At 21.1% G+C, this 25317-nt stretch overlaps 1 protein-coding gene across 3 annotated transcripts in view; it reads left to right on the plus strand.

Annotated features, from left to right (window-relative positions):
• Positions 1-25317, plus strand: part of LOC122505113 (transcription factor E2F3-like) — a 42582-nt gene that overhangs the window by 11308 nt on the left and 5957 nt on the right. For all 3 annotated transcript variants that reach the window (XM_043616574.1, XM_043616573.1, XM_043616572.1), the window contains 5 exons: positions 7538-7635; positions 18251-18408; positions 18577-18715; positions 21686-21899; positions 22209-22482. In XM_043616574.1, the coding sequence (XP_043472509.1) occupies positions 7557-7635; positions 18251-18408; positions 18577-18715; positions 21686-21899; positions 22209-22482 (864 nt within the window). In that variant the 5' untranslated portion in view covers positions 7538-7556. The remainder of the gene's footprint in view (positions 1-7537; positions 7636-18250; positions 18409-18576; positions 18716-21685; positions 21900-22208; positions 22483-25317) is intronic.

The following is a 25317-nucleotide window of genomic DNA, read 5'->3' on the forward strand; positions in this document are numbered from 1 at the left end:
GTTAAAACTAAGCAGTATTTTTTAATGCATATTTTTTAATATTTAAAAATCTGGGTTATTTGAATCCTCAATTGGGTCAATTTCGATCTTCTTTATTTGTGTGCTTATTTTTACTGGTTTTTTTATCATAATCATATATGTTTTGCGTTGCAAGTGTTTTTAATTCTTGAGGTTATTGAAGAAAAAATGTCTCTGTATTTATTATTGAGTGTTTACTATTTACGTCCATATGGGTGATTCTTCTTATAAAAGTTCTGAAATTTTTGTTGTCTTGATTAATTTTACAAAATCTACTGGACAATAATTATTGACAATTTTAGGTCCCTGAAGTTGGCGACGACGTTGAGTGTCAAAAAACAATTTTTTTCATGAAACTATAAAAAAATCACATAATTTTTTCAATCTTTTAGGATAAAAAAGTACTTTTCAAAATTTTGTATCCTTTACAGAGGTTTGAAAGAAGTGAAATTAGTTGAAATTTTATCACTAAAAATAAGAAAAAAATAGTTATTGATGCTAAGCGTCGACTTATAAATTATTTAATGAATAATTTTACTTAAATATTTTTAATAAATAAATATTAAAATTCTTTCACGTAATTCAATTATTTTCAAGAATATAAAAAAATTATTATATTATTGTCATAAACAACAATATTCATCACAAGAATTCAATTATTTTCCCAATAAATCAAATTCATCTCAGAAATTCAATTATTTTCAAAAAATCTAAAAAAAAAGTGTCAACATTTCAATTATCTTTATAAATGAATAGCAAAATTTTGCGAAAAAATTAAATTATTTTCTGAAATTTTAAAAAAATTCATTTCAAAATTCAATTATTTTCATAAATAACAATATTCATGAAAAGAATTCAAATTATTTTCAAAAGTAATAAAATTCTATTATTTTTAAAAAGTTTAATAAAATTCCTGACAAAATTTCAATTATTTTCAAAAATTTTTTTTTTTTAATTCAATGATTTTCAAAATTCTACTATTTTCATAAAATTTTCCAAAAGAATCCAATTATTAAACAAAAATTTTGATAATATTCTACACGAACATTCAATTATTTTTCAGAAAAGTAAAACTTTCAGAGGAATTCAATTATTTAAAATAAAATTTGCATATATTTTTTTCGAAAAATCAAATGTTTTAAAATTTGGCATTAAATTCTTCTAAATAATTTAATTGCTTTCATAAATTTAAAAAATTTTTCATGGATTTAATTATTTTCATAAACAATAAAATTATTCGAAGAAAGTCAATTATTTCCATAAATAACAATATTCATCACAAGAATTTAATTATTTTCAGAAGAAATAAAATTCAATTATTTTCAAAAATTTTTAATAAAATTCATTGCAAAATTTCAATTATTTTAAAAAATTTCTCTTAATTCTGTAATTTGTATATCTATTATTTTAATAAAATTTCCCAAAATTTTAAATTTTTTTTTTATTTTAAAAATAAAAATTTAATTGAAACGATGTAAATAATTAATTATTATAAGTTGTTCCATTTCAAAAGGATTTGAATTTGAAATTTTTGAAAATCTTAATTCCTATGGAAAAATTATAATGAATAAATATTTAATTAACCAAATTGTAGTGAGAAAAACGAAAGGAAACAATAGAATTCTAACTGTATGTACTTTATACTTACTTTTTTCTTCACCGAAACTTCAATAAATAGTTTTTAAACTTTGCAAAAAATTTAGTAAAGTTCTTCGCAAGTATTCAATTATTTTTAAAAATTTCAATAAAATTCAATGCAAGAATTCAAATGTTTCCATTTTGTACCAAACGGAACACTATTAGACTCGCTTACTTTTTACCGAAATTACATTTCTTGCTCTTGAAAAAAGTATACCGATTGTGTTCAAATTCGGTAGAGTTGTGTATTTTTCCACAGAAAGAATCTAGAAAAAATTTGCAAAATATAATTTAGATTCGATTATCACGGTGTTTTTAATAAGATTTTCTTTAAAAAAAAATGCTGTTACCGTTCTCCTCAAACTCAGTTTCTTATAGGGACGAAAGAAATTTGTAACATTAATAAAATGATGACTAGTTGAATTTGTTAAAATACGGTAGTAAAGAGGCGTCCCTCAAAAGGATGTCCAGAACATGACTAATCGATTAAAAGAAATTTCGCAACTTAACTTTTTTTCAAGAAAAGAACTACTTTTTTTGTATAATAATAACATGACCCCTGTCGTATGCTAACATTAATATTCAAAATTAATAAACATTAATATTCCATCAACGAGAAATGATAAATTGGGTAATAGAATCATTATAATACATTAAGAATGCAAGGAAACGAAATTCGTGCACCTGTCAAAATTGGTGCTGTAACCTTATTGCTAAGTATTTTTGGAGCAACATCAGCCCCGCCTAGGTGTATCTTCTGCCCGATTTTCGTAGCAGATGCTGCAACAATGCGTTTGTCCCAAAGTTGTTGTTGCACCTTCAGAAGTGTCTTCAACACCTGGAGCACCTGGAGCATTCTCTCAGGGAAAAGAAAAAAATAATCTTCCAAATTTTTGGTAATATTATTTAAGGAATTAGTGGACGATTTTTCACTAATTCAGATTTAGAAAAGGATCAGAAAAGTCCGTTTAGTAAACAGTGCATAACTCTCTTACAAGCAGCTGGATGTTTATTCAAATAGAGGATTTCTCAAAATGTAGTTCGGGTTTTTTTTCATCCGAGTCCTGCAATTATAATTAATGACGCTTAGGATTATAATCCTAAAAGCGTCATTAATTATGAAATTTGTATCTATAGTTACAAATTTTTGAAAATTTTTTATTTTCTTCTTTTTTGAAAGTATCATAAAAGAGAACTGCTCCAGTTGGTACTGGGAATCAGTGGTTGACATGATTCTAATAAAAATTTGAATAAAATTCTACGCAAACAATCAATTATTTTCATAAATAATAAAAATTTCCCAGGAATTTTATTATTTACAAATTTCTTCGCAATAATTCAATTATTTTCATAAATAATCAAAATTTTTACAGAGATTCAATTACTTTCATAAATAATAAAAAACTTTACAGGTTTTCAATTATTTTCATAAATAATAAAACTCATCGCGAAAATATCAATTATTTTTAATACAAATTTTGATGGAATTTCTCGAAAAAAGTAACTATTCTCCAAAATTCAATTATTTTCAAAAATTTTATAAAATTCTTGCCAAAATTTCAATTATTTTCAAAAATTTCTCTTAATTCAATCAAATTTTTCTTACAAAGATCCAATTATATTTAATACAAATTTAATCTAATTTCTCGAAAAATGAAATTATTCTTAAAAATTTTATTTAAATTCGTCAAAAGAATTTTAGTTACCTATTTAAAAATTTGTTGATAAAATTCTTTAAATGAGAATTCAATTTTAAAAAACATTCAATTGTTCAATAAATTATTTATTTTTGTATTTGAATAATTGAATTCTAGTATTCTCGTCAAAATTTCAATTATCCTTAGAAATAATTCAACTCTTCTCTAAAATTCAACTATTTTCAAAAATTTTAATAAAATTCGTGGCAAAATTTCAATTATTTTGAAAATTTTTCCTTAATCAATGGTTTTCAATATTTACTATTTTAATAAAATTGGCTAAAAAATTCAATTATTAACAAAAATTTAATAAAATTCTACGCAAACCTTTAATTATTTTCATAAAATAATGAAAATTTCACAGGCATTCAATTATTTAAAATTTTTTTATAAATTTCTTCGCAATCATTCAATTATTTCCATAAATAATTAAATTTTTACAGGGATTCAATTATTTTCGTAAATAATAAAATTCTTTTTAGGAATTCAATTATTTTCATAAATAATAAAAATAAAACTCATTGCAGAATTTCAATTATTTTTTAATACAATTTTAATCGAATTCCTCGAAAAATATAATTATTCTTACAAATTGTATTAAAATTCGTCAAAAGAATTCAATTATTTAAAAATATATTTATAAAATTCTTTATGAGAATTTAATTTCAAAAATATGCAATTATTCAATAAATATTTTTTTTGTATTTAAATAATTGAATTCTAGTATAATTTTCTAATAAAAATTGATTTAAATATAAATTTAGTAAAAATTTTAGATTATAATTGAATATTAAAAGTATCAGAGCGCGAATTTTTAGAAATAATTGAATTTTGAAAAGGTTTCAAACTTAAATCTTTGAAAATCTGAATTTTCCATATTTTTAACTAATAAAATTCTGTGGAATTAATTTTTTTGAGAAAGTGTTATTGTGGATTTTATTTTGAAATTATTTCAAGTTTTTATTTCCTAATATAAATATTTAGTTGAAGAATTTACAAATAATTGAAATTTTGTAAAATTGAATTGTAAACAAATGAATTTGAAAATTTTCAAAGAACTTTTTCAAAAATTATTAAAAATAATGCATTTACAGAAGAATTTTAGTTAAAAACACGAAAAAAAATTTAATTTTGGAAAAGTTACAAAATTATTGCAGAAATTCAATTATTATCAAGAGTAATAATATTCTTTGCAAAAATTAAATATTGTTAAAAATAATAAAATTCTTCTTAGTGACTGCAATTATTTTCACAAATCGTAAAACTCATCGCGGAATTTTTAATTATTTTTAAGACAATTTTAATCGAATTTCTCGAAAAATGTAATTATTCTTAAAAATTTTATAAAAATTCGTCGAAGGAATTAAATTATTTAAAAATTTGTTGATAAAATTTGGAATGGGAATTGAATTTTAAAAAACATTCATTTGTTCAATAAATTATTTAATTTTGTATTTGAATAATTTAATTCTAGTAGAATTTTTTAATAAAAATTTATTTAAATATGAATTTCAGTTCAAATTTTGGATAATAATTTATTATTAAACTCTCTAAATTTGAATTAGTAAAAATGTTTTCTAATTTGAATTAAAGACTGAATTTTTGCTTTTGAATTATCAGATTTTACTAATAAATAGTCGTTTATAATTAAATTTTGAGAAGGTTTTAAATTATAATCTTTGAATGTTTGAATCGGTCATTTTTAATTTATTTATAAAACATGAAGATATCGATTGCTCCGAGTCGAAGACTCGGAGTGATCGATTTCTTCGTGTTTTTTTATAACAATTTTTTATAAATTGTTTAGTTTCAAAAAGGTTAGAATTAAAAATTTTGTAAAATATAAATATGTAGTTTTAAAAACCTGGAAAAATTCTGTTTTTTAACCTGGAAAAGTCAGGGAATTTGAAAACAGCAAAATTGAGTTTTTATATTTAAATTATTGAATTGTATAGAAGAACTTTCTGAAAATTATTTTAAATAATTGATTTAGAGATGAAGTTTAGTTGAAAATTGTAGAAAATAATTGAATTGAGGAATTAATTGTCATTTTTAGAAATTATTGAAACTCATAAATTTTACTCATTTTCCGTAAACTTTCATATTCTCCTATAAAAAGAATTTTGTCAGGGAAAATAATTTTGATGTCAGTAAATTGTCAGGGAAATTGATAAACTGAAACTTCTGACCACCCTGATAATTATTATCATTATTATTATTAATAAATTATAAAACATTGAAAATAATAATTGTGATATTTTAAGGTTAGGTTTGCATGGGAATCTAAAATTTTAGCTTCGCGACGTATTTATTTTGTGAAATATTTTTTCTAAATATACTGCTGGTAACTATATCGTGTCCTAATAATCAGATTATGTATTGCGAAATATTAAAAAAACAAAATATATGCTTTTTTCATTTCAAAATACTGTATTATCTTTTTTATCATCTCTGAGGCACGTCACTTTATAATGAAAAAAAATATTTTTTTGGTGAAATGTTTAATTCTTCTGCTTGTGTGTTGATTCATGTAAGTGTTATTGCATATCTTGGCTAAAAAATAATCACTAAATGTTATAATATTATAAAATTCGTCGCAAGAATTGAATTACTTTTATAAGTTATAAAATTCTTCAGACGAATTCAATTCTTTTCAATGGAAAATTTAATTAAAGGATTCAATTATTTCTAAAATTTTAATAAAATTCTATACAAGAATTCATTTAATTTCGGTACAATTCCTAATGAAAGAATTTTTTTTTCTTCCATACAATTCAATTTTCAGTCTGAAAGATACTTTTTGCTACTTTTTTTTTAAAATTAATTACTGAGTGCCAAACCAGTTAATGTTAAAACCCATTTTTTGAACTTTTAAACCCAAATTAAGTATTTTAATCTTGAATTTCATTTTTTACAATCAAATTTTATTTTTATCAACAAAAAGTTATTTGATCGAAAATGAAATTATTAATTGAAAGAGTTTTCTTTGTGCGATTATTATAATTTGAGTTTTAAATAATTGTAATGATACGCGGATGTTAAAATTTGGTTGTAAGGGTTTCAATTCTGAGCCCCGAAACCTTATAAAAGAATCGAGCCTAGAGTCACCTACCTCGCTACATATGCGTGGATGGTGCTACAGGAACTCGAACAGTAAACCATCAAACTTATGCCCTGGCTTAAATTCCATATTTAATTCAGGTACCGAGTGTTGATACATCATTTTTAAAATACTTTTCAAATATTCTAAATTATCCCAAATTACGAATTTTTAAACGAATGTAAGTGATTCTTAAGAAAAAGTATTCAACATATGGAACTATTTTTATTTTGTAAATATAAGATATATGTAGAAATTAAGGAAGAATATGACGGACAGTCAAGTCCAATAACATAATTTTCTATTAAAAGAAAAAGAAAAATTAAATTTCACGCGCTTTGATGAAAGGCACCTAAGAAGTAATGAATTTTAAGGTTATGTTTGTGTTATTTTTAGCTTAATTAAAAATTTCGATTTAATTACGTAAAACTAAAGACAGTTTTTATTAATTAGTTTAGATGCAACGAAGACTTAAAAAAATTTGCGATTTATATTAAGAATTGATCCCTTTTTGTATTTTCATTTTAAGAATTATAAACATAACCTACAATTTTTTGCTTTTTGGGCACCTTTCTTCGGACCGCGTTTATTTGACTGAATTTCATTGGATAAAATAATTTTCAGTGCAATTTTCAGTTTACAAATTGAAGTAAATCCGAAATTTTAGTTAATTAAGTAATTTTAATTTAGTAATAATTAATTATTACTTAAGAACGTAATATCAGGTCAACAAAAAAAGTTTCAGTTTAAAGAATTTCTATTTAATCAACTTTTTATTTTTAAAGAAATTTTATTAAACCGAATGTTACTTTCGGTTACATTGAATTTTTAAAAAGTAAAAAGTTATTAAATTAAAAATTTTATGAAATGAAAATTTTGTTAATGTTAAAATGTTAATAAAAATTCATTGACCTAATATTATGTTATTATGTCAATTTTAACTAAGACAATATTGTTTTAGTTAAAAATTCTTGAAATTTAAATTGAAAAACTAAAAATTCGGCTTAAAATTATTTTCTATTACATGAAGAAAATTGAAGACAATATTGCAGGTGACTTAATGATTTGAACTTTTTTTTCGTAGGTTCTCTAGCATTGAAAAAATGCCCCGAGTTCGAAGACATGTGGCCCTGGATGATCCTTCTAGACCTGTCACACCTGACATGGTACAAACAAAATTAGGTAGCTATAAATTATGCTCATATGCTTTTAGAAACAAATGCTACACCTGTTTTTAAGGCTCATAAATATCCCATCAAATTCAGGGGTTAGAATATTTATTTTTATTTAACAGAGTTTAAAAATCATTAGAATTTGAACCGAATTTACATTTTTCGATTTTATGTTCAATTGAATTAAACTAAATTTTTATATAATAATATCGATAATAATAACGATAATAATAATAATAATAATGATAATAATAATAATAAAAATAATCAAATAAATGAAATAAGAAATAAGAAAATTAATGAATTTTATTTGTTTATTTTTAAATACATAACCTAAAATTTTGTCCGCGTAAGGTACTTACGGCCTTAGATATTCTGACTTTTTCGATTTTTTTCAACTTATTTTCAAATATTGCAACCTTTCTTCAAAATATTGCAACAAAGTACCATATTTTTAGAAGAAAATGCAATTTCAATTTTTATTAGTGTGAAAAATAACTATAGACAAATTTTCAAAAAATTATTTTTGAATAATTTTCAATAATTGAATTTTTGTAAAATTTAATAGAAAATAATTGATTTTTTTAAAGAATTTTATTACAATTTTGAAAATGACCTTTGGCAGAATTTTAATATTGTCAATTTTGAGAATAATTGAATTCCCAACAATTTTAATGAAAAATCTTCAAGTGTAAATTTAAAAATGAGAATTAATGAAAATTTGCTTCTAAAAAATTATATTAAAATATTTTTGAAAAATTCATTCTTAGAATTTAGAAATTAAAAAAAAAATTTTTAACTTGGTGGTTTTTTAATTCTTAAATTGAATGAAGAAAGTGAAATCAGTTACATTCTTTACTCTGAAAACCCTAAATAATAGTTTTCGTCGCTTAAGCATCGACGCTAACTTCATAATTTTTCGGGAAATAAAAAAAATGAAAGAATTGTTTCAAAATTTGTAGATTAAGAAAGTGCCTCAAATTCATAAAATTATGACTTATAAATTATAAAAATAATGAATAATTAATGAATAATTTTTACTATTTTCATAAATACTAGATTTATAGAAGAATTTTAGTGAAAAAAAACTAAAAAAAATTGAATTTTGAAAAAGTTACAAATGATTAAAGAAATTCAATTATTTTCAAAATTTTTTTAAAAGTTCAATTATCAAAAATAAATTAAAAATTAAATTATCAATTATCAAAATTTCAATTATTTTTACATATAATATAAATTGTTCTTCGAAATTCAATTATTTAAAAAAATTTTAATAAAATTCTTGGCAAAATTTGTCAGAAATTCAATTATTTAAAAAATCTTTAATAAATTTCTTCGAAATAATTGAATTATTTTCATAAGTAATAAAATTTTTTCACAGGAATTCAATTATTTAAAATACAAAATTCATAAAATTTTTCGAAAAATATCAATTATTAAAAAAGATTTTTATAAAATTCGTATCGAAAATTCAATTATTTAAAAAAAATTTAACAAAGTTCTTTTCAAGAATTCAATTATTTTGATAAATAATAAAATTCTTTACGAAAATTCAATTATTTTTATAAACTTGAAAAAAAATCCGTTGCAAGAATTCAATTATTTATATAAATAATAAAATTCTTTACCGAAATTCAATTATTTTTATAAACATGAATAAAATTGGTTGAAACAATTAAATTATTTTCAAAAGTAATAAAATTCTTCACAGAAATTCAATTATTTACAAAAGTTTTAATCAATTTTTTCAAAATAATTCAATTATTTTCATAAGTAATAAATTTTTTACAGGAATTCAATTATTTAAAATACAAAATTTAAATTTTATTTTTATAAGTAATAAAATTCTTCTTCGAAATTCAATTATTTACATAATTTTTAATCAATTTCTTCGAAATAATTGAATTATTTTAAAAAATTTTAATAAAATTCTTGGCAAAATTTTACAGGAATTCAATTATTTACAAAATTTTTAATAAATTTCTTCGAAATAATTCAATTATTTAAATAATAAAATTCTTTACCGAAACTCAATTATTTTTATAAACTTGAATAAAATTCGTTGTAAGAATTCAATTATTTATATAAATAATAAAATTCTTCACAGAAAATCAGTTATTTTTGTAAACTTGAATAAAATTCGTTGGAAGAATTCAATTATTTTTAAAAGTAATAAAATTCTTCTTCGAAATTCAATTATTTTTAAAAATTTTTAAAAAATTCTCGTCAAAATAACAAGTATCTTTATAAATAATAAAATTCTTCTCCAAAATTTAATTATTTTCGAAAAAAATTTTAATAAATTTCTTGGGAAAATTTTAATTATTTTCATAAATAATAAAACTCATCTCAGAATTTTTATTATTTTTGATACAATTTTAGTCAAATTCTTCGAAAAATGTAATTATTCTTAAAAATTTCATTAAAATTCGTCAAAAGAATTCAATTATTTAAAAATTTGTCGATAAAACTCTTTATGAGAATTCAATTTTAACGAACATTCAATTAGTCAATAAATTATTTATTTTTTAATTTAAATAATTGAATTCTTCTAGAATTTTCTAATAAAAATTTATTTAAAAATGAATTACCGAATAATCGATTTATTATTTATAAAAATAATTGAATTTGAGAAATTTTTAGTACTTGTAAAAATAATTGAATTCTTGCAAAGAATTTTATGAGGATTTTTGTAAATAATTAATTTAACGAATTTTATTACATTTTTTTAAAATAATTTAATTTGTTTGAGAAATTTTTACTACTTGTAAAAATAATTGAATTCTTGCAAAGAATTTTATTAGGATTTTTGTAAATAATTAATTTAACGAATTTTATTACATTTTTTTAAAATAATTTAATTTGTTTGAGAAATTTTTACTACTTGTAAAAATAATTGAATTCTTGCAAAGAATTTTATTAGGATTTTTGTAAATAATTAATTTAACGAATTTTATTACATTTTTTTAAAATAATTTAATTTGTTTGAGAAATTTTTACTACTTGTAAAAATAATTGAATTCTTGCAAAGAATTTTATTAGGATTTTTGTAAATAATTAATTTAACGAATTTTATTACATTTTTTTAAAATAATTGAATTTGTTTGAGAAATTTTTACTACTTGTAAAAATAATTGAATTCTTGCAAAGAATTTTATTAAGATTTTTGTAAATAATTAATATTTTTTTTGAAAAATTGTATGGTAATTTAAATTAAATTACAAAACATGAAGAAGACGATCACTCCGAGTCGAAGACTCGGAGTGATCGCCTTCTTCATGTTTTGTAATAATATTCTTATAAGTTGTTGAATTTCAAAAAGGTTTGAATTTGAATGTTTTGAAGATTTTTAATTCCTACAGAAAAATAATAATTATTGAATATTTATTTTAAAAAGAAATTATTGATGTTTTGGAATATTTTTACTTTTGAAGAAATTTGTAAATAAATGTAATAGAACATTTTTTTGAGTATCTAATAATTTTTTGAGTGAATCGCAGAATATTCTTTAGGGTCAGGGAAAAAGTCAAAATCAGTCAGGAAAAAGTCTGGAAATCAGGGAAAAGTCAGGGAAAAATAAAATTAAATATTTTTGGCAACCCTGATTAACGCGCCAGTAATAATCGTTGGAAATTGTCCAAACGAAAAATGGCAATAATTCCAGGAGTCAACATTTGATATTTATAATATAACAACTTTTAAAAGTTATACTTATCACATTCATAGAGTACACAGTGAAATCAATATGATATTATTGATTTTCATTATACAGTATGGAAACAACGACATATTATGTAAAGAATGCACAGTGAAAGGCGAAAATGTTTATACTAGAAAACCTAGATTTTTCTTTTCACAATTATTACTGTCGACAAAGGTTTTTTTTTATATGATGAAGAGCCTACAAATTGTCGAGAAAAAGTGTTTTTTTTATTTAGAATAATTGTAGCAAACAAATTTCTTCTCTAAACAATTCATGTTCAAATTTCCTTTTTTTTTATTTATCATTTGATATTTTTATTTTATGCATTTCGTCCGCTTGGGGAGATTTTTGCTCTCGGTCCTCTATTGATATTTCGCGCAGGGAAATATTAAATTTGATGTCGGTATAATAAAAAATGTGCAGGGTAAAACAACGGTTGCAAAAAAAAGGGAGAGAGAGAGAGCGTAGGGTCTGCAAGTTAGGGTAAGAGAATAATGCGCTACTGAACTATATATATACTTTTTCACTACGCTCTGCAATTTTTTTTTTTTTTTTTTTTTTTTTTTTTTTTTTTTGCGAGACTGCACAGAGATGCCAACATATCGACATGGCAGCTCCTCGTCTCTCTCTCTCTCTCTCTCTCTCTTTGAGGCTGTTCACATTCTTGATACGTGAGTGCTCTCAAAAACTGAACAGCATAGCACCTAAAACAAGAGAGTGCAGTGTTAATGAAGCAGAAGTCCTGTGTAGAAATTGGAGTTTAAATTAAAGCAATAATACGTTCCAACTCCCTTCTCAGCAGAAGTAAATTAAAAATTAAACCTGCTGGATATTGGCAAAAGTGCATTAAGAACAACAAGTAGAGTCATTTTTTTACGGGATGCGTGAATATTCCTCAACTGACAAACAACCAAAAAGTCACTTAACAGAAAAATATTTGACAATTGAAATTTAACACAATTTACATGCAACAGAATTGCAGGCTTCGCACTCATCTACAAAAACCTAATATTTACTACTTTTTTTACGTTGTGCTACTATTTGAATACTTTTCTTAGATTTCACTGATTTCAGCCACTAAAAGTTACTATTTCTGATTTTTTTGAGAATTTACTTTAAAATCGCTAATACTAGAAATAAAAAAAACTATTCTCAAAAATTAATCAAATTCTTTAAAACGATTCAATTATTTTCAGAAAATATTCGAAATTCAATTATTTTTAATATCTACTATTTTCATAAAATTTTGCAAAATTCAATTATTTTTATAAATAATAAAACTTCCACAGGATTTCAATTAATTTAGAATAGGATTATCAAAAGAATTTTGAAAAAATCAATTATTTAACAAAATTTTTATACAATTCTTCACAATAATTCAATTACTTTCACTAATAATACAATTTTTCATAAAAATTCAATTTTTAAAAAAAATTTTTGATTAAATTCTAAACATGAATTCAATTATTTTCATAAATAATAAAACTCATCAAAGAATTTCAATTATTTTTAATACTTTTTTAAATTGATTAATCGAAAAATTCAATTATTTTTACAAATAAAGGTTTTCACAAAAATTCAATTATTTAAAATAAAATTTTCATAATTTATTATTTTTTTGAAAAAATTAATTATTTAAATCTATGTTTATAAAATTCTTATGAAGAATTCAATTATTTTCAAAAATAACAAAATTTTTCACTGAAATTCAATTCTTTTTAAACTTTTAATAAAAATTTTCGCAATAATTCAATTATTTTCTTAAATAACAAAATTCTTCTCAGGAATTCAATTATTTTTTAAAATTGTAATAAAATTCATTGCAACTATTCAATTATTTTCATAAATAATAAAATTCATCTCAGGATTTAAATTATTTTTAATACAATTTTACAGGAATTGCTCAAAAATGTAAATCATCTTAAAAATTTAATTTCAATTCCTGGGAAAAAATCATTTATTTAAAAAAATTATTTTTTAAATTCTTTGGAAGAATTTAATATTCTTTACAAAGTAGTTTTTTGAAAGAATTTAATTATGTCGACAAATAACAAAATTATTCCCGAAAATTCAATTATTTTGAAGCATTTTAATAAAATTCTTTGCAAAATTCAATTATTTTCATAAATAACAATATTCGTTACAAGAATTTCATTTTTTTTAAAAGTAATAAATTTTTTCTTGGAAATTCAATTATTTTCATAAGTAATAAAATGCTTTTTAGAAATTCAATTATTTGAAAAAAAACTTAATAAAATACCACACAGACATTCAAGTATTCTCAAAAATTTTAATAGAATTCTTTGTAAAATTTAATTCATAAATAATAAAATTCTTCTCAGTCCTGAATTCAATTGTTTTTGAAAATTTTAATAAAATTCTTTGCAACTATTCAATTATTTTCACAAATAATAAAATTTATCGCAGAATTTCAATTATTTTTAACACAATTTCACAGGAATCACTCAAAAAATTTAATAATTATTCTTTAAAATTTAAGTTCAGTTCCTCGAAAAAATCAATTAGTTGAAAAAAATTTTCTTAATTTTTTTGTAAAATTCAATTATTTACAAAAAATATTCGAATTTTGCACATGAATTCAATTATTTTAAAATATTTTAATAAAATCCTTATCAAGAATTCAGTTATTTACATAAATAATTCTTCAAATGAATTCAATTGTGCCGATAAATAACAAAATTATTCCCGAAAAATAAATTATTTTGAGGCATTTTACTAAAATTCTTTGCAAAATTCAATTATTTTCATAAATAACAATGTTTATCACAAGAATTCAATTATTTTTAAAAGTAATAGATTTCTTTTGGAAATTCAATTATTTAAACAAAATTTTGAATAAAATCGTTCGCAAGAATTCAATTATATTCATAAATAATAAAATGCTATTTGTGTATTCAAATATTTGAAAAAAAAATTAATAAAATACCACACAGACATTCAAGTATTCTCAAAAATTTTAATAGAATTCTTTGTAAAATTTAATTATTTTAAAAAACTTTTCTCAATTCAAAGACTTTTAATATCTACTATTTTTATTAAATTTCTAAACAGAATTCAATTATTTCAAAATATTTTTTTAAATTCTTCGTAAGAATTCAATTATTTAAAATAGAATTTGCATAAATTTTTTCAAAAAAAATCAAATGTTTTAAAATTTGGCATTAATTTCTTTTCAGTAATTGAATAATTTTTATAAATTTTCAAATTTTTTTCAGGGATTTAATTATTTTCATAAATAATAAAATCATTTCGGAGGAAGCCAATTATTTTCATAAATAACAATACTCAGCACAAGAATTCAATTATTTTCAAAAATAATAAATTCATAAAAATTGATTTAAAAATTAATTTCAGTTAAAGTTTTACATGATAATTGAATTTTGTAAAGGTTTCAAATTAAAATCTTTGAAAATTTGAATTTTTCATACTTTTAATTAAAAATGTTATGGAACTAATTTTTTTCACAATGCTTAATCGAAATTTTGTCAAGTTATTTTCTTTTATTTCGTAAAATTGAATTGTAAACAAATGGATTTGAAAATACTCAAAAGAACTTTTTCAAAAATTATTAAAAATAATTAATTTAAAGATCAATTCTATTTGAAAATTGTAGAAAATAATAATTGAATTGAAATGAGGAAAATAATTTTAATGAAGTTACAGTAACTATTAATTGAATATTTGAATTCAGCGTCCTCAAAAGCGCATTGGAATGCCAAGTTTTGTTCAAATTAGACAATTTTGAGAAATCGTCAAAGGTGCCCATACAACTGAATCAAAAATGTTTTTTGGGCCAATCGAATAAATTATCAAAATTTTACTAAATTTTACTCGTCGACGAAATGAATTTAGTTTCTTTGCGAATAGTTAACTGAGGTCTCTAATCTTCCATAGATATGCATATGACCGCATAATATCTACTCGGGTACAAGTTATGAGGCCAAAACAAGACGCATGAATTTCCCATAGAAATTATTACTTAGAATATTTATTATACAAAATTTTATAAAACGGAATTTTCATAAGAAATTAAAAAATTTTGATTTTAAATTAACGCGAATTTTTACAATAAGTAACAATTTTACTCAACAGGATATGAGATGGCCGAATTTATATTTAACAGAATTTTCAATTCATTAAAATTCAATTATTCAACAAAAAAATTAATAAAATTCTACCCAAACATTTAATTATTTTCATAAATAATAACAATTTCCCAGGGATTTAATTATTTACAATTTTTTTTTTAATTTCTTCACAATAATTCCATTACTTTTGTAAATAATACAACTCATGGCAGAATTTCAATTATTTTCAGTAGAATTTTAGGAAATCTTCGATTATTCAATAAATTTTTATTTTGCATTCAAAGAATTAAACTCTCCTAGAATTTTCTGACGATAAAAAAAATTGAATTTTGAAAAAGTTACAAGGAATTGCAGAAATTCAATTATTTTTAAAAGTTGTAAAATTCTGCGCAGAAATTCAATTATTATGTTCAAATTTAAGAAAATTCTCGTCAAAATTTCAATTATCTTTATCAATAACAAAATTTTTCTCCTAATTCAATTATCTTCAATCATTTCATAAAAATTCTTTGCAGAATTTCAATTATTTCAAAAATTTTTTCTCATTTCAATGATTTTCAATAACTACTATTCTAATAAAATTTTCCAAAAGAATTCAATTATTTAAAAAAGAAATTGAATAAAATTCTACGCAAACATTTAATTATTTTTGTAAGCAATATTAAATGATTCAAAGGAATTCAATTATTTATAAATTTCTTCGCAATAATTCAATTATTTTCATAAATAATATAATTTTGCCAAGGATTCAATTATTATTAAACATTTTATTAAAATTCTCAGCAAAATTTTAATTATTTTCATAAATTAATAAGAATTTTACAGAAATTCAATTATTTACAAATTTAAAAAAAAAACTTTTCGGAATTCCATTATTTTCAAAAATTTTAATAAAATTCATGGCTAAATTTTAATTATTTTCAAAAACTTTCCTCAATTTAATGATTTTCTATATCTGCTATTTTAATAAAATTTTCAAAGAAGAATTTAATTATTTAAAATAGAATTTGCTTAAATTTTTTCAAAAAAATGAAATGTTTTAAAATTTGGCATTAAATTCTTCGCAGTAATTCAATTATTTTCATAAATTATAAAATTCTTTTCATGGATTTAATTATTTTCATAAATAATAAAATCATTCGGAGGAAGTCAATTATTTTTATAAATATCAATATTCATCACAAAAGAATTAAATTAATTTCAATTAAGTAATAAAATTCAATTATTTTCAAAAATTTTAATAAAATTCATTGCAAAATTTCAATTATTTTCAAAAATTTTTCTTAATTCAACAATTTGTATAGGTATCTATTATTTTAATAAAATTTCCCAAATAATTCAATTATTTAAAAACAATTTTGACAAAGTTCTACACAAATATTCAATTATTTTCTAAAGTAATGAGAATTTCACAGGAATTTAATTATTACAAATATAGCATAAATTTTTTCGAAAAAAATCAGTTGTTTAAAACTTTTTTATAAAATTCTTCCCAATAATTCAATTATTTTTATAAATAATGTAACTCATTGCAGAATTTCAATTATTTTTTATACAATTTTGATCGTATTTCTTGGGATATGTAATTTATTCTTAAAAATGTTATTAAAATTCGTCAAAGGAATTCAATTATTCAATTATTTTTCAATTATTTAACAATTTGTCGATTAAATTCTTAATGAGAATTCAATTTTAAGATATAATCTGTTATTTCATAAATTATTTATTTTTGTATTTAAATAATTTAATTCTTGTAGAACTTTCTAATAAGAATTAATTTAAAAATTAATTTCACTTAAAATTATTATAACTATTTTTAAATTTAATTGACTTTTTCAAGAATTCTAACTAAAAGTTTAAAAAATAATTGACTTTCATAAAAATTTTTGAATTTAAATTATTACCAGAATAAGAAAAAAAGTGAATATTTTTTGTGAAAATCAGGGAAACACAGAATCAAATTTTTTGTGGATTTTGTGAATCGAGTGAAATGAGTTTTTTTTGTCGTCAAATTTAATTTTTCGATAGCCACTTTTTTTACTGCTTTTTTCAGTCTGAAAGATACTTTTTGCTACTTTTTTTAATATTTATTACTGAGTGCCAAGCCTGTTAATGTTAAAACCCATTTTTTGAACTTTTAAACCCAAATTAAATATTTTAATCTTGAATTTCATTTTTTACAATCAAATTTTAGTTTTATCAACAAAAAGTTATTTGATCGAAAATGAAATTATTAATTGAAAGAGTTTTCTTTGTGCGATTATTATAATTTGAGTTTGAAATAATTGTAATGATACATGGATGTTAAAATTCGGTTGTAAGGGTTTCAAGCTCTGAGCCCCGAAACCTTAAAAAGAATCGAGCCTAGAGTCACCTACCTCGCTACATATGCGTGGATGGTGCTACAGGAACTCGAACAGTAAACCATCAAACTTATGCCCTGGCTTAAATTCCATATTTAATTCAGGTACCGAGTGTTGATACATCATTTTTAAAATATTAAAAATAATTTATTTAAAGAAGTATTTTAGTTAAAAATTCTAGAAATTAATAATTGAATTGAAATTAAAATAATTTTGATGAAGTTACAGTAAAAATGTTCTTATAACATAAAATAGTGATTTTGTCACTCGGTCATTTTTAATTATTAGAAAACATGAAGAAATCGATGACTCCGAGTCGAAGACTCGGAGTGATCGATATCTTCATGTTTGCTAATAATTAAAAATTTATTTTGTAGTTTTAAGTAAAATACATCTAAATTGATTGTCATTTTTTTGTGCCTATTTCTTATGTCATATATATTTTTCCAGTAAAATCGGAATTTATTGATGATGAATCGCTGGGTGAGGTTCAATCGCAAAAATTGGCCGAAGAAACGCCAAGTCCACATCTACAAGATCATCAATATGGACAAACGCCTTGTTATCAAATGACAAGAAGGCCTGCACAGCCACCTCCTCGAACGGAGGTACATTTACTATTTTCAAAAATTTATCTTATTGCTAAAATTAAAAAAAAAATTCTCTTCATCAGCTAAATTTAAAATTTTTTTAAACCAAAAATTATGTTTAGAAATATTTTCTAAATTCTAATAGCTAGCTGTTTATTTATTTTAATTTTGATTTACTATTTTCAGATGTCAGTACAAGCTGTTAAACGAAGACTTAATTTAGAAATGGCAACCACAACTCCCAATCACTCTGCATTTAAAACTCCTCGGGGTAAACGCAGGCGAACTGGTTCTAACTCATTAGGAGCACACACACCAACTAAAAGTAAGTTAGACGTTATTAAATAATTGAAGCCAACAATTTTTAGGGTCCCGATCAAAGAACCGGTTACAATTTTTTTAAGACTTCAAATTCTCGACTTCTAATTAGGAAAAGACGGTTTTTTAATTTTTATTTCTTGTAAGAATGTTTTATTTATATAAAGATTACGAGAGGTTATTTCCAAATTTAATTAAAATTTTTTATTCATAGGACAATAATTTTTAGTTTAAAAATTGAATTCGGTTCTTTGATCTGGACCTTAAATTTAACAGGCTTCGCACTTATCTACAAAAACCTACTATTTACTACTTTTTTACATTATGCTACTATTTGGAAACTTTTTTTAAATTTCAGCAACTAAAGGTTACTATTTATGTTTTTTCTTGAGAATTTTCCTCTACTTTAAATTCGCTAATACTAGAAATCAAAAAACTATTCTTAAAAATTACAATCAAATTCTTTAAAACGATTCAATTATTTTCAAAAAATATTCGAAATTCAATTATTTTCAATATCTAGTATTTTCATGAAATTTCGCAAAAGAATTCAATTTAAAAAAAAAATTTATAACATTCTTCCAAAATTCAATTATTTCTATAAATTATAAACATGAATTCAATTACTTTCATAAATAATAAAACTCATCAAAGAATTTCAATTATTTTTAATACTATTTTAAATTAATTAATCAAAAAATTCAATTATTTTCACAAATAAAGTTTTCCACAAGAATTAAATTATTTAAACTAAGATTTTCGATAAATTTATTATATTTCGAAAAAATTAATTACTTAAAACAATGTTTATAAAATTCTTATGAAGAATTCAAATATTTTCAAAAATTACAAAATTTTTCACAGCAATTCAATTCTTTGTAAACGTTTAAATAATATTTTTTTTTGCAATAATTCAATTATTTACAGAAATTTAATAAAATTCGTGACAAGAATTCAATTATTTTCAGAATTAATGAAATTCATTGCAGGATTTCGATTATTTCTAATACAATTTTATAGGAAAATGCTCAAGAAATGTAATTATTTACATAATTAATTCTTCAAAAAAATTCAATTACGTCGATAAATAACAAAATTATTCCTGAAAATTCAATTATTTTGAGACACTTTAATAAAATTCTTTGCAATATTCAATTATTTTCATAAATAACAATATTCATTACAAAAATTCAATTTTCTTTAAACATTTTAATAAAATTTTTGTCAATAATTCAATTATTTTCATAAATAATAAAATTCTTGTCAGGAATTAAATTATTTTTGAGGCATTTTAATAAAATTTTTTGCAACTATTCAATTATTTTCATAAATAATAAAATTCATCGCAGGTTTTCAATTATTTTTAATACAATTTTACAGGAATTGCTCAAGAAATGTAATTATTTTTAAAAATTTAATTTCAAATTCCTCGAAAATATCAGTTATTTAAAAAATGTTTTTTTTAAATTCTTTGAAGGAATTCAATAATTTACAAAAATATTAGAATTTTTTACAGGAAGTGAATTATTTTTAAATATTTTAATAAAATTTGTTCGAAAAAAATTATTTATTTTAAACACAATTTCAATTAATTTTTTTTGAAATAATTCAATTATTCTTTTAGATTTTAATAAAATTCTTCCCAAGAATTCAATTATTTCCATAAATAATTCTTCGAAAAAATTCAATTATTAAAGATAAATAACAAAATTATTCCCGAAAATTCAATTATTTTGAGACATTTTAATAAAATTCTTTGCAAAATTCAATTATTTTTAAAAGTAATAAATTTCTTCTTGGAAATTCAATTATTTTTTTAACTTTTAAACTAATTGTCGCTCCTAAATTTTTTCAACGGATTTTTATTTCTTATAGTTTTAATTGTATGCTGAGATTTTTAAAAAATTTTTGATAGGTTCAGAACATTAATAAAAAACAAATTGATTGTAAACAATTAATTAAATAATTATTAAAAAAATTAATTTTTCAAAATTTTCTGATTCTAAACAAAAGTATATTTTATTCCCTTTGTATTCTCGCTTGGTTCAATTAAATCGGTACCTTCATTTAAGAGAAATTAAATTTTGTTTAAAATATTGCAAAAAAATTCATTTTGCAATAACTTTTATAAAAAAAAAAATTTTTTTTTGTCATTAAAAAAAAGTCAGAAAAATAAAAAATAGAATTAAATTTTTGTCAGTTTTGTAAAGTGTCTGAAACGAGTTATTTGGTCTTCATGTTTTTAATTTTGATATTTACTAATTGAATATTCGTTAAAATTGAATTCTCATAAAGAATGTTATCAAGAAATTTTTAAATAATTGAATTCTTTTGACGAATTTTAATAAATTTTTTATAATTACATTTTTCGAGGAATTTGATTAAAATTGTATCAAAAATAATTAAAATCCTGACATGAGTTTTATTATTTATATGAAAAAAATTTAAATTTTCCCAAGAATTTTATTAATTAATTTTTCTAAAATAATTGAATTTCGGAGAAGAATTTTATTATTTATAAAGATACTTGTAATTTTAACAAGAATTTTTTTTTTATTTTTGAACATAATTGAATTTCTGCGAAGAGTTTTATTACTTTTCAAAATAATTGAATTACTTAAAAGAAATTTATTAAAAATTTTGTAAATAATTGAATTTCTGTGAAATTTTGCCAAGAATTTTATTAAAATTTTTAAAAATAATTGAATTTCGAAGAAGAATTTTTTTTAAAAGATAATTGAAATTTTGAGGAGAATTTTTTAAAAAAAGTTTGAAAATAATTGAATTTCTGGAATCTATTGTAACTTTTCCAAAATTCAATTTTTTAAATATTTTTAATTAAAATTTTTCTATAAATCTAGTATTTATGAAAATTGTAAAAATTATTCATTAAATAATTTATAAGTCATAATTTTATGATGAAAATGAAGAAATTGAGAAGCAATTGATTTGCAATATTCGAATATGTTTGTTTCAGGTAAAACTATAGAGAGGACACGATACGACACATCACTAAGTTTACTTACCAAAAAATTTATAAATCTAGTTGAGAACAGTCCAGACGGTGTTGTTGATTTAAATATTGCCTCCGAGAAGCTGGAAGTTCAAAAGCGGCGTATATATGACATTACAAATGTATTAGAGGGTATAGGAATTTTAGAGAAAAAAAGTAAAAACAATATTCAATGGAAGTGAGTAAACAATTATTTCATTACTTTTACTTTTCATTCTTTTTTTTTTTCTAATATTTCTACCATAAAGTACAATTTTCCAACAATATGAAAAGCAAATTTCGGTTTCGATTTCGAAAAGCAAAATCTACTCGTCGAAATTCAAACATTGCAATCAATTAATTTCTTTAAATTTTTTTTTTTTTAGAGTCTTTTGCGAATAAAAATTTGTAAACAAGTGTAATTTCTATTAAAAAAATCTTAACTTTTTTTAATTTACTCTAGAATATCTAGAAAAAAAAATAATAAAACAAACGTTTGTTTCCTCAGAGGTGGACAGCTGCCCGGGGAAAAGAACGACGTAATGGATTTAAGGAGAGAAATTGAAGATCTAGAAGCGAAAGAAAACGCTCTGGATCGATTAATAGACGGAGCGGAGAAAACCCTTAGAGAATTGGGTGTTGAGAAGCAGTTTGCTTATGTGACGTATCACGACTTGAGATCCGTAACCGCGTATAAGGATCAAGCAATCATGGCCGTCAAAGCACCTCCAGAAGCGACTCTTCATGTTCCACAACCAATTCCCAACTACGGACCACCCAAGGTAACGACTGTTATATTTTTACCTTTCAGGGTTGCCACGCAACCTGGAAACCTGGAAAACCTGCAAATGTCAGGGAATTTTATAAACCTTGAAAAAACCTGGAAAAGTCGGGGAATTTTCATCAGAATCCTGGAAAATTATAGTTTTCTAAAATTATTCTGCTTATTCTTGAAATCTAATTTTTCTTAAATATCTCAAAATTAATTGAATTTTAAAAGAGTTGCGTTTACAATTTTTCTTCGCAATAATTCAATTTTCCAAAAGAATTCCATTATTATTAAAAAAAATTTGAATAAAATTCTACGCAAACATTCAATTATTTTCATAAATAATAAAAATTTCTCAGGAATTCTATTATTTACCAATTTCTTCGCAATAATTCAATTATTTTCATAAATAATCAAAATTTTTACAGAGATTCAATTATTTTCATAAATATTAAAGAACTTTATAGGTTTTTAATTATTTTCATAAATAATAAAACTAATCGCGGAAATTTCAATTATTTTTAATACAAATTTTGATGGAATTTCTCGAAAAAAGTAACTATTCTCCAAAATTCAATTATTTTCAAAAATTTTATAAAATTCTTGCCAAAATTTCAATTATTTTCAAAAACTTTTCTCAATTCAATCAAATTTTTTTACACAGATTCAATTATAACAATTTTAATCGAATTTCTCGAAAAATGAAATTATTCTTAAAAATGTTATTGAAATTCCTCAAAAGAATTTTAATTACCTATTTAAAAATTTATTGATAAAATTCATAAAATGAGAATTCAATTTTAAAAACCATTCAATTGTTCAATAAATTATTTATTTTTGTCTTTGAATAAATGAATTCTAGTATTCTCGTCAAAATTTCAATTATCTTTAGAAATAATTCAACTCTTCTCTAAAATTCAATTATTTACAAAAATTTTAATAAAATTCGTGGCAAAATTTCAATTATTTTCAATAATTTTCCTCAATCAATGATTTTCAATATTTACTATTTTAATAAAATTGTGGCCAAAAGAATTCAATTATTAAAAAAATTTAATAAAATTCTACGCAAACCTTTAATTATTTTCATAAATTAATAAAAATTTCACAGGAATTCAATTATTTGAAATTTTTTTTATAAATTTCTTCGCAATCATTAAATTATTTTCATAAATAATTAAATTTTTACAGGGATTCAATTATTTTCGTAAATAATAAAATTCTTTTTAGGAATTTAATTATTTTCATTAAATAATAAAAATAAAACTCATTGCAGAATTTCAATTATTTTTTAATACAATAATTTTAATCGAATGCCTCGAAAAATATAATTATTCTTACAAATTGTATTAAAATTCATCAAAAGAATTCAATTATTAAAAAATATATTTATAAAATTCTTTATGAGAATTCAGTTTCAAAAATATGCAATTATTCAATAAATATTTTTTTTGTATTTAAATAATTGAATTCTAGTAGAGTTTTCTGATAAAAATTGATTTAAATATGGATTTTAGTTAAAATTTTAGATTATAATTGAATATTAAAAGTATTAGAGCGCGAATTTTTAGAAATAATTGAATTTTCAAAAGGTTTCAAATTAAAATCATTGAAAATCTGAATTTTCCATATTTTTAACTAACAATTCTGTGGAATTAATTTTTTTGAGAAAGTTTAATTGCGGATTTTATTTTGAAATTATTTCAAGTTTTTATTTCCTAATATATATATTTATTTGAAGAATTTCCGAATAATTGAAATTTCACGTAAAATTGAATTATAAACAAATGGATTTGAAAATCCGCAAAGAGCTTTTTCTAAAATTATTAAAAATAATGCATTTACAGAAGAATTTAAGTTAAAAACACGAAACAAATTTTAATTTTGAAAAGTTACAAAATTATTGCAGAAATTCAATTATTGTCAAGATTAAATATTAAAGTATTAAATATTGTTAAAAATAATAAAATTCTTCTTAGGGATTACAATTATTTTCACAAATCGTAAAACTCATTGCGAAATTTTCAATTATTTTTAAGCCAATTTTAATCGAATTTCTCGAAAAATGTAATTATTCTTAAAAATTTTATAAAAATTCGGCGAAAGAATTAAATTATTTAAAAATTTGTTGATAAAATTCTTGATGGGAATTGAATTTTAAGAAACATTCATTTGTTCAATAAATTATTTAATTTTGTATTTGAATAATTGAGTTCTAGTAGAAGTTTCTAATAAAAATTTATTTAAATATGAATTTCAGTTCAAATTTTAGATAATAATTTAATATTAAACTCTCTAAATTTGAATTAGTAAAAATGTTTTCTAATTTGAATTAGTGACTAAATTTTTGCTTTTGAATTAGCAGATTTTACTAATAAATAGTCGTTTTTAATTGAATTTTGAAAAGGTTTTAAATTATAATCTTTTAATGTTTAAATTTTTCATACTTTCAACTGAAAATTGTGTAGATTTAATTTTTCTGAAAAAGTTTATTTGAATTTTTTTCAGTTATTTGAAGTTTTTATTTTTTAAATATATATTTTCGGAAGGATTTCCGAAAAATCGATGTAATTTCATAAAATTGAATTGTAAACAAACGGATTTGAAAATTTTCAAAGAAATTTTTCAAAAATTATTAAAAATAATTATAATTTAAAGAAGAATTTTAGTTAAATATTTTGGAAAACAATAATTGAATTGAAGTGATGAAAGTAATTTTGAATAAATTACAGTAACAATATTCTTATAATATAAAATAATGATTTTATCAGTCAGTCATTTTTAATTATTTATAAAACATGAAGATATCGTTTGCTCCGCGAGTCGAAGACTCGGAGTGATCGATTTC

This window comes from Leptopilina heterotoma, unplaced genomic scaffold (genome assembly GCF_015476425.1).
Source record: "Leptopilina heterotoma isolate Lh14 unplaced genomic scaffold, ASM1547642v1 Lhet_343, whole genome shotgun sequence".
NCBI classification, from domain to species: Eukaryota; Metazoa; Arthropoda; class Insecta; order Hymenoptera; family Figitidae; genus Leptopilina; species Leptopilina heterotoma.